The sequence below is a fragment of the Diachasma alloeum genome, unplaced genomic scaffold, assembly GCF_001412515.2.
Source record: "Diachasma alloeum isolate Michigan unplaced genomic scaffold, Dall2.0 Dall_scaffold_01351, whole genome shotgun sequence".
NCBI lineage: Eukaryota > Metazoa > Arthropoda > Insecta > Hymenoptera > Braconidae > Diachasma > Diachasma alloeum.
This window is the reverse complement of record NW_021681454.1, coordinates 40,428-51,645: the sequence shown is the minus strand read 5'-3', so window position 1 is coordinate 51,645 and position 11,218 is coordinate 40,428. Positions and strand designations below refer to the sequence as shown.

At 34.1% G+C, this 11,218-nt stretch overlaps 1 protein-coding gene across 1 annotated transcript; it reads left to right on the top strand.

Moving 5' to 3' along the window:
* The first annotated feature begins 3,774 nt into the window (after positions 1 to 3,774).
* Positions 3,775 to 10,553, top strand: LOC107046394 (glutathione-specific gamma-glutamylcyclotransferase 1). The gene is made up of 5 exons (XM_015269005.2): positions 3,775 to 3,902; positions 6,029 to 6,574; positions 7,757 to 7,792; positions 7,879 to 8,141; positions 9,597 to 10,553. Exons 2-5 carry the CDS (start codon positions 6,422 to 6,424, stop codon positions 9,868 to 9,870), a joined length of 726 nt encoding a protein of 241 aa, XP_015124491.1. The 5' UTR covers positions 3,775 to 3,902; positions 6,029 to 6,421; the 3' UTR covers positions 9,871 to 10,553.
* Positions 10,554 to 11,218: the final 665 nt, after the last annotated feature.

Sequence of the window (11,218 nt, the reverse complement as noted above, 5' to 3'; positions counted from 1 at the left end):
CCCCCCCCTTCCCCTTCTCCCACCACCACAAGGGAAGGTATATAAGGACTGCCCCCACACATCGGAGCTCAGAATCGGAGCTCATAGCCCTGAAGATGCAGACTGCAATGTTTGCGAAACGTCGGCGCAATGCTGAAACTCAACGCGGCATCCATCCGGAAGCCAACCACGTCGTATACCCAATTATTCATGTTCGTCCATCTTGATATGTTCATCTTTTTATACGAGCATATACGATCGTGTGCCTTTACAAAACCCACTAAATTAATCCCCAAAAAGCAAAACGTTTCGACTTCAGTCATCAATGGAAAAACAAACTTTTGCTTTTCATAGTTGCAAAAATATGTCACGTAACCATTCGTTACATGTATGCGCGGCACCTCGTCGGTGAAATCTTTTCTTTAGTAAAACTTCCGAAAAAACTCATTAAAAAAGTTGAAAAAATTGTATGCCTCGCTGATTTATTTAAAAGCATTCTGCAATTTCCAACCACGGCCGAAGCCTCTGATTAGAGCGAAATTCCTTTTTATTCTAACTGGAAATGAAAAATATGGCGAAGCGCCGCGATGTGACGGATCGTGTTCACGGAAATATGTCAGACTGCGTTGCCACACTTGTGGCTGCCGGGAGATCAGAAGAGTGAAAAGACCTCCGCGCGATTCCAATATCCGAATGAATTGTGGCAACGGCGCGCTCAGATTTACATTACAATGCAGCGCCGCAATGCGAGTAACCATGTCAGGCAATTTCAGGTGAGTAACGAAGGGTTGAAACGAAAAATTCGTATGTCCAATTTTATTTTGGATTTTTTTTATTTTTATTTTGGATATGTATGTCTTTTTAAATGAGCGGTTCCATGCCAATTCCGAAGCTCCAAATATTCGATATCACGAATTTTCTTACTATTTTTTTTTCTGAAAAGTTCGGCAGCAAACGAACATTTTGAAGAAAAAACAATCATTGAGGCCCGGTTGCACCAGCTTCAGTCAACTAAATTGTCAATTGAGAAAAAATGCAAATTTGGAAGTTCGATGGATTATTTTACCTGATGGGTTATCTAAAGTTTATTCAAGGAAAAAAAGCTTATTTGATCCCAGGAGAGAAAAATTCAATAAAAATTACCAGAAAAAAACGTAAAAATTACGTTTTGAAAGGTAATCCGCGAGCGAAGTAAAATTCAATAAAAAGTGTAAGTCAGAACTGAAATTGTACGAATCGCCACGTAAATTCTACGATTTGTTCGATAAAAATTAACCACTCGTCTGATGACTCACGGCTGTGAGGACCACAAGTCATTCTGTAATGTTTCCCCAACGATTGAGAAATTTTACGGAACTTAACGTAGAAATAACTCACCCGCTTCAGAAAAATTGTTGAACGTTTAAGAATTTTTGATTTCGGAGGCATGATAATAGTCGCGAAGATTGTGTGAGATTTGACTTCTTCGGGAAAAATTACGTGACAATTTCGTACTTTGTTCGGTGATGAACCTGAGAATTCACTGAGCGTTTCAGATTTCTTCCATTCCTATAAAAATTGCCGGAAAACCATTCGCAATTGCGGATTACGTGAATTTTTCCGTAATTTTTACCGAATATTTCTCTCCGTGCAGCTATATTTCCTTTTGATGATGAAGATTCCGATGATAATGATGAGTCTGATGACGAAGCATAAGCCAAATGAAGTTCATTATTAATTCATCTATCGAACACGGAGAGAAATTTTTGATAAAAATTATCCTACCATTCTATAAAAGTGTACCATGAGTCATCGTTTCCTCATTTCTATCCCGAAACGTAGTAAAAATTAATGTATGATGATCAAATTTTATTCTACGTTAGAGAAATTTTATCCTGACGCATAATAAATTTTACTCTTCCAGTCCAATAATTTTTATGTAGATAACGAAAATTCTAGAAAGATTGGTAAATTTTATCCTACCGGTACAGTAATTTTTACTCTACCGGCACGGTAATTTTTATTTTTATCAGGATAAAATTTCTCTAATACAGAATAAAATGTGATCATCATATATTAATTTTTACTAAATTTCGAGGTAGAAATGAGGAAACGATGACTCATGATATACTTTTATAGAACGGCAGGATAATTTTTATCAGAAATTTCTCTCCGTGAACGATGTTCTCCAAGTTTTTCCATGAAAATTTTCCGTACGGGTTAGATAACTGTGATTTGATATAATTTTCGGCCTCCATTGGTGTAATTTTTGTAAAAATATCAACTTATTCATTATTTCGAATAAAGGAAAATTAATTAAATCCATCCACCTGATAATTTCTCAATCGATTGTTTTTATTGAGCGGCGGTTCGAGTCCACATACTTGGAGGGGAAAATCAAGAGAGCTAAGTCGACATGTCCCGGGCTATTGGAACGAGATTTCTCATACATTGAAGATCGATTATATATGTGTAAAAACGAATAATTAATGCAAAAAAACTAATTGTTCGTTTACCCTGCAAACGCTTAAAATGTTAAAAATAGTCTACGGCCTCCAATTTTTCAACTACAGAGGTTTTTTTGCAAGATTTTAGGAAAAATATGTGCAATAATAATTACGAATTAGTATTTTTTTTAATTCAAATCCTAGACAGCTAATTTTGTTATTATTGTAATAAAAAATTGCCCCATTCGTGTAAAATAGCCCGAAAAATATTGAAGTCAATTGAATTCATCGCGTCATCATCTTTTGTCTTGACATTAACTTGTTTCATTCAGCATTCTGAAATGACAAAACTAATTCAATTGTCTTTGGTAGCTTTTTTGAACTGTTCAGAACGAAATGATTCTGTATGTCGTTAGGCCCGAAAAAACCGCGATTCTAATCTCGTTTCGCTCGGATCGCGGTTTTCGGGCCCAACGACATAAAATATCGTATGCCACACGCCGATAAAAGCATTATCTGGCGAATGTGGCATTATAATCCGTGCCTGATAATACTTTTATCGCCTGGTGACATAATATACTATTTGAGGGCCAACTGGACTTCTCTGGGGCTCCAAATAATAAAGTGGAGAAGCCAATGAAGCTCAATAGATAATGAGATTGACTTTCTCAGTGTAGATGACTTGTGACTTTGGTCTTTTGCAACGTTTGACTCTCGTGAAATTGACTCTTTATGAGGTATGAGGCTCATCTTTTTGAGTTTCTTAAAATGCCGTAAATCGTACCATGTAATGTAATAGTACATTATATCACCAGGCGATGATAGTATTTTCTGACGAATGTGGCTTTATAATCCAAGCCGAAGGCGGGGACTTTAATCACATGGGTCAGAAAATTCGCGGTTTATCTGTCCTCGGGAAATAATATACTATTTTTGAATAAATATTTATGCAGTATACCCAATACTGCGTCTTCGTCAGTCAGAATAAAATAAACATTCTAGTAACCAAAAATTGCAAGCTTTTAGTAATTTGAAAAATGTAAAACACTCGTCGAGGCAATTTACGAAAATTATGTGGGTAAAAAACGGTGTAATTTACCAATGTAATTTACACGCCCAACCCTGATCTGATCTTAAGGAAGCACAGTGTCCTTCAGTCCGTCCTCTGCCCCGGGAAAAATCAATTCTCTATCCAGCCAAAAATTCGGTAACGTCCAATCTTCAGCAGTTATTTCATCAGCCGCTTCAATTCCCCCACCGCACCACATCGCACTACTACTGGCACATATCGCTTAACCTCTTCCCTCTCTGTCACACCCTGGTTCAGCGCGCTTGCGTTCTCCGTCCAAGGTCGTAATGTCTCACTCTGCCATCATTCCGTATCACACTATATACTGAATCTACTGAAAAACGTGCGAGAGATTCTCCATTCTCTTGAAGTCTCGTTCGCCTACCACACGCAACAGACGTCAACCGTCAACCGGCCTTTACTTAAACGTGAGTTATTTATTTATCAGTTTAATGGGTTGCAGTGATTAATTATTTGTTAATATTTCTTGAAGATACATAAGAGCATCTTCACATGTAGTTACGCCAAGAATGAATGAATAGTACCAATGTTCTGAGTTTATTCCTGAATATTTTGCCAGTGTTTCTCAAAGTTGTTGATCGATAAATGTTGATTACTAGTAGCTTCAACATTATATTCAAATTCATGGAAATTTAATTTCTCGCAAATTATTATATTTTATTTGAAGAAAAGTTATTTGGAGCAAGTGAAATCTCTGTGTGAAAAGAACGAGCGGCTCTGTCACATGGCCAAACCGGGGAGTTTTTCGTACCTGTACTCTTCATGACTCGAACGTAAAAAAAAGTGCGCTAAAGTTAGTTCAATTTAAACTCAAAACTTACACAACCGAATCAAAAACAAGTCAGCCAACTATTTTGATTGTTGAAAAAAAATCGCAACCGCTCTGTAAAATTGAGTAAACAAATTTTATCTATGACAAAACCAAGAATAAAAATAATAATAGAGGGGAATGTGACAAAATATACGGAATCCAATAACCAACCATTGAGCTCACGTGTAAATTCGCGTAACGTCTGCAATTGGTACATATTATCTATTTTATTTCTCGATGATCCACTTCGGTTGGTGGATTCCAATTTATAGCAAAACCCAAATTTTTTTGAGTGCTAGGGATTTAGATAAGTATCCTTAAGGTGAGACTACTATGAGATTTAAAAGTTTCTCATACATTGAAGTTCATTGTTCCTTTTTTCCGCACACACTTGAAATGTTAAAAATAGTCCAGGGCCTCCAATTTTTGAGCTACATAAGTTTTTTTTCTCAAAATTTTTGAAAAAATGCGTGCAATAATAATTACGAATTAGTTTTTTGTTTTGTTTAAAATTAAAATTTGCGTCACTCATGTAAAATAAGCAGTGAAATTATTCTTAAAATATTTAAAATATATTCTCAATTCTTTCAGAAACATTTTGCGGGCTATTTTACATGAATGGTGCAATGTTTATTAAAAAAATGTGCTATAATTATTCATTTTTGGACATATATAATCTATCTTCAATGTATGAGAAATCGCATTCCAATAGCCCACGACTGTTAAAACTTATAGTATTCTGCTCTTAAATCATAAATGGGAGTGCTTGAATTTTCAAAGGATAAAACATCAATCGGAATACGAAACGAGTAATAATTTTGAAACTATTTTTATGAATGGTCTGGCGAAATGTTGTTGTCAATCGTCTCATCTCACTGTATTCCTCATTAAACTTTCAACTCGACAACCTCAACTTTCTCGTGAAAGTTTTCTCTAAAGTTGACATCCCATCAATTATTGAGTTATTTTACAAATTATTGAGTCTAACAGAAAATATCAGTGTTCTCAACTTGAAAACAAGTCTTCTAGGATTATCTTTCAGAACACTTTCAAAAATTATAAAAAGTTCGGAATTATTGAAATCAATTCTTATTCATTTTGAAATTATTACAGCATTTATTTTTATTTAAAGGAAACAAAAACATTTAACTAGCTGAAAATTTTTTCAACTGTGAGAAAGCTTTTTTGATATTCTTTCCTCAACTCATTCAATTTCAAGACAATTTTTAGAATTTCTAGAAAGTCAATCAAATAAAAAAAAATCATAGTCAATTATACCGGTTTGATCGGCTCTAGAACAAAACGAAAAATTGTTTTAGGGTAAACTGACCAGTAGATGGACGTTTATTTTATCAGAAATTGAAGAAAAATTGGTCGAAAAAATTGCTATTCGGGGATTAAGACTCACAACAGTTGGTGAAATTGCAAAGTAACAATTCATATTTGCATTTTTTGGAATTTTTGCAGTTTTGCATTTTTTGCGTAATTTCCTCTCCAAAAATAGTTCGTCCATCTATAGGGCAGTGCCCATCTACTGGGTAGCTTACCCTAGTCCGGAAAATCTGAGTCATTTAGCAGTTTATGTTAGAAGATGTGAAAGCCATTGATTCTTCTCTCTTATCAATACTTGTTTATCAACTACAGATTATTAAACATAATCATACATCGTCTATTTAATCTGTACAAAGATTATTAATATCATAATTACGTATTCTCCAATAGAAAGCGAGAACAATGCCGAAGATAGACCGTAGGGAAACAAGGGACCCAGTCAAGTGCAACTATCAATCGCTCTTCGTCCACCTATCAGCCCCAAGTTTAAAGCTTAGCACGATTGTCAGTATTCCACGAGTTGGGCAGTAGCACTGGCATCCAACAGACCTCCTCTCCCTCGATGAACAGATGGAATCGTTCATTCAGAGTTCATAACACTTCAACGTACGTGATCCTTCAATCACCAACGATGACGTGACTTTATTGACAAATTGCAATTGCTTCATTTCATTTATATTTATTGCTAAATTAGCGAGAATGAATTGAAGCTTGCACTCAGTAGTTGAACGTGCGGTCTGATATTAAATTACTCTCCACGAGATATAAGTGAATTTATTGAGAATGGCTGCAGCAACTGGACTCTGGGTGTTCGGCTATGGATCTCTGTGCTGGAATCCTGGATTTGAATTCAAAAGAAGTATGACGGGACACGTGAAGGGATTCGGGAGACGGTTCTGGCAGGGAAACGATAGCCATCGAGGAACTAGTGCCAAGGTATTTATTTATTTATTTATTTATTATTAATTTCTATTTCATGTGGGAATTCTAAAATATATTCCTGATTCTGATACACTTCATCATAAATTTTTCATATTGGATATTTTAATAATAAAAAAATAATCAAATCTCACGCAGTAACATTTGCAATATTTATTTATTTTGCTGAGTAGATTGGTAAACATCTTCTGGCATTGACTTGTCTGCAAATATCTTAGAGCCTCAACAGCTTAGAAGAGAATAATCTTTCAGAGAAGAAATTTTCTTGCAAAAAATGTCTTTTGGTCTTATTGTCTAAAATCAACCATTTTCAACGGTAATCATTTCCATTTGCACTCAGCTACTCAGAATAAAAAACATTTTTTGAAATGTTCTTTCTTACAGGCGAATATCTTGGTATTTTGAATTGATTTGAAAAATAGCCATAGCAGGTCGTCTGCCAACGAAAAGGTTGATGTCCGGAAAAGAATTCCAACTTTATTTTAACTCAGTCGAATTATTTTTCCACATGTTTGTTTATTTCCTCAAGTGTTTGTTACATTTGTGTCATTTAATCTTCTTTGTTCGTGACTTCTTTTACTCGAAGACGTCCGGGACACATTATCTTTGTGTTCAGTTTCGTTTTTAGAGTACAAACAATTTGCGCGTAACAAAGGAGATACAAAAGTTAGTTTCTGTTGGGCTGCTCTGCGCGCTTAAAATACTATTAATATTCCAATTGAGCTGATCACGCGCATCACTCGTGTCTTCAGACATTCGTTGGATGGATACGTAGCTGGATTGTTTTGAAAGTCCCACACAATTTTAAAGAGTTATTGAAATCTTTCGAAGTGATATTATTGAAATTAAACGCAGGAATTATCGGTTGCCTTTGACTGTTAGGAGTAACCTTATGAGATTTCTGTCAACATGCCTTGTCGAAAGATAATCCTTTTGAACCGCAAACAGTGAAACACGTGTGGTGACACTCGATATGACACACGATCGTAATGGGTGATATTACCGAGAAAATGTCAAGATTTTTTGCCAACAATTTTCTTTCGACATATAAAAACGGCTTCTTTTCATTCGTCTCTGAATTTCTTAATCGAAAATATTCACGTAGCCATATACAAATAATAAAAAATAAAACAATGTTAGATAAGCTCGTTAATCAATTGATATTTCTGTGTTTTTCAGCCAGGGCGAGTAGCCACCCTGATAGACGATAAAAAAGTAAGATTTATTTGATAAGATAAAAATTTGAAACAAGTCACATCGTAAAAATTGTCTTAATTAATAAAGATTCGTTCATTCTTAAGGAAATCACGTATGGCCGAGCGTTCGAAGTGACTGGAAGTGCAGCGTTACCTTATCTTGAAAAAAGAGAATGCACATTAGGTGGATATTTAACGACGATATCGACGTTTCATTCGCGAGACGGATCGCACAGTTTTCCAGTGGTAATCTACATTGCAACTAATAAAAATAAACATTGGCTCGGTGATGCCCCCATCCATGCAATCGCTCAACAGATTTTAGAATCCGAAGGACCTAGCGGTCATAATGTGGAGTATCTCCTCAGGTATATTGAATTAAACAAAAGTTTGATGGCTAATGTATGGATTGATTGATTTTCTCGACATTCAACTATCTCGCAACCGAGAAAATGTAGATAAAACATTGAAAGTACTTTCGCAGTTGAAAGAGCTTACATTATTGGGATAATTCTAAAATTGAAAAGAGATATTTCAAGTCAAACTGTTATAGAATTACTTTGGATATATTCGGATATATGCCATGTCATTTAACTTAGGTATTTCAGGATTTCCGTTGGAACACATCGCAATTTCCTAAGGATAACTGAAACGAAATTAGAACAAAATTATTCCATTAACACTGTTTAGATAATCTTTCAATGGTATCTATTCCAGTAATTATAATTCCCGGCAGTTTAATGGTTTTCATAATTCTTTTATTTGATTCTAATTCCTCAAACTCCAAGGCACTCCACACAACATCAAATCGATCAAGCTGTTAAAGGCATGAAAACCATCTTTTGACCAAATTAAGAAGGCATTAAAACAATTTGTTAAACTGTAAATCAATTGATTTTTCCAGTATAATCATTAAAAATCGATTCTTGACAGAAATCGTGTAACTCAACAACAAATGGTGGGATTCTTATTATATTTTGATAGAATCAAGAGATCATTAACATCAATTCGTCGGGCCGTGATTGAATTTTTCGAAAAATATCAAGATCTTTAAATGTTTTTTTCATAATACTTGTGCAGGCTCATATGTATTGAATTTAATTGGGATCATTGGATAGCGCCCATTAAAGTCTGTAGACAGGGAAAACAGTTCAAAAAATTCGATGGATTTCTCGTAGGGGAATCTCCAAAGAACTGAATACACACAAGAAACATCACATCCTGCGTCCCATTATAACGCGTGCTAAATGGAAAAAGGTCGTTTTGGGATTTTTAGGTCAAAGAAGTCGAAACAGGTCGTATAAAGCTAATCTAGGGAACAGGAAATCTGAACGATTTGGGCTCTCTAGAATCATTTTAACCCAACTTTTGAGGACAATTTTTTTTGACGCATACGATCTTTTTCCACAAATTTTTCTCCAATAGAAATTTTACTAGAATAATGAAAAATGAGAAAACAGTGAAAAGATTTTTTTTTTCATTTTCCGCTATTGGAGAAATATCTGTGGAAAACGGTCGTATCCGCCAAAAAAAAAATTGTCCTCAAAAGATGGGTGAAAATGATTCTGCAGAGTCCAAATCGTCCAAATTTCATGTTCCTTAGATTATGTTTATACGACCTTTTTTCATTTCGTTAATAAAAATAATTAAAAATATTTTTTTTTCCTAAAAATTCCAAAATGATCAATATGACCGTTTTCCATTTAGCGCGCGATAAATTCATAAATGGAACGGAAAAAACATTTTATCAATGACGATGATCAAATCAACTTGATAAGAATTTCTTTCATAAAATTAATCGAAGTGAACACTTCATTTTTCAGATTAGCGGATTTTATACATCAATTCATCCCTGAAGCTCACGACGAGCACCTGTTCACCTTGGAATTGATCGTCCGTGCTAAAGTAAAAGAACTTAACCTGTGCCTGAAGACCCTCATGGGTAATCGTGAATTCCACATCCAAATCGAAATCGACAGAGACTCTGATAGTTCTGATAACGATGTACAAGATCTACAGGACGATGTGCCTCGTCGGCATTCATATCACTACACATCCAGAATTGCTGGGAAAACACTACGCTGCGTAAAACCGTAATTTTTATACCGTATAACAAAGCTTGAACTTGACTGTACTCAAAGTGATACTTTAATGAACTTTAAATGAAAATATTTTTAATGAATACTGAATAACTACTAAGACTATTTATTTTGTTACACGTTGCCAGTGAAATTTTCGAATGTGCCTCTATTCGTAATTTTATACATCTTTTTTTTTCATAATAGCTGTTCAGCTTTATATTTATTTTATTATTGTTAACGCACAACGATCATTAGTTTGTGAAAAGTGAAAGAAGTAGCACAATTCCAACTAGATAGAATAACTATTTGTCAATGAAATTCTTTGATGAATATCACATTGATATGCATCGAAAGATAATAATAAATTTAGAACGAATTTTTTCTAAAATATTTTTTTTTATTATGGTGTTTATTGATGAATCCCAGCATCTTATCCATTTTCATGTTTTTGAAAGGATTAGAATAAGGAAATACGAGATCTTGAAGTTTATACAACTCATTGAAGGTCTTGTGAATGATTAAAAAGTGCATATCACACTCTATAATGTTTAAAGAAATCGCAAGAATTGAATTTATGCTTAAATGAAGGAAAAAAATAATTTTTTTATGGAGATAAATAAATAAAGTCAAGGGCAATAAATTATGTAGAAGTTTTACCCAAGTATTGTTGATATAATAAAAAAAAATGGTTTTCCTTTTTTTATGATTTACAATTATTTTTGTGCTACTTGCATAGATGTTCAGTTATTTGTGCAGATTGAGTGGACCTTGAGTGGTGGTTTTCTCGCATGGAAGGTCTTGTACTTTGCTGGACTTTTTTTCAACCCAATATAGCTTTTTTTCGTAAATTAGAAAACGGCGTGCGCTTCGCGCGCGTATTGTTTTCCATGGGTGCCAGAATAGTAAAACCTTACCGTTTCTCACTTTCATTAATTTTTATCTAAATAATAATGCAGGAAAAAAGAATACACAATTAGAATTTAATTGTTGAATAATTTATTCGGAATAGTCATAATCCTCTTCATCTTCTTCTTCGTTTCTCTTTTGCTTTTTGCGTTCGATTTTTAGGGATGTATTATGTATCTTGTATTATATATATATTTCATAATATATAAAATACATATATATATACATATATATTATTGTATATATATTTTTTACAGGACTACATTTTTTTTATTACAGTAAGAAATGAATTCCTCTTTTTTTACAATTACTGTAAACAAAAGATTACAGTACATAAAAAAATATACATAGACATCATATTCCATTACTTGAGCGAAATAGAGGCTTCAAAACCATTACACTGGATTGTTTAAAAGTATAGAAACTAAAATGGTACAATGCTCAGATAAATTCACTCT

Excerpts from the sequence above, each read along its gene's own strand:
- LOC107046394 (XM_015269005.2), top strand. The coding sequence starts at position 6,422 with ATGGCTGCAGCAACTGGACTCTGGGTGTTCGGCTATGGATCTCTGTGC. Across the intron at positions 6,575-7,756 it reads ATCGAGGAACTAGTGCCAAG|CCAGGGCGAGTAGCCACCCT; the intron begins GTATTTATTTAT and ends TGTGTTTTTCAG. Across the intron at positions 8,142-9,596 it reads AATGTGGAGTATCTCCTCAG|ATTAGCGGATTTTATACATC; the intron begins GTATATTGAATT and ends TTCATTTTTCAG.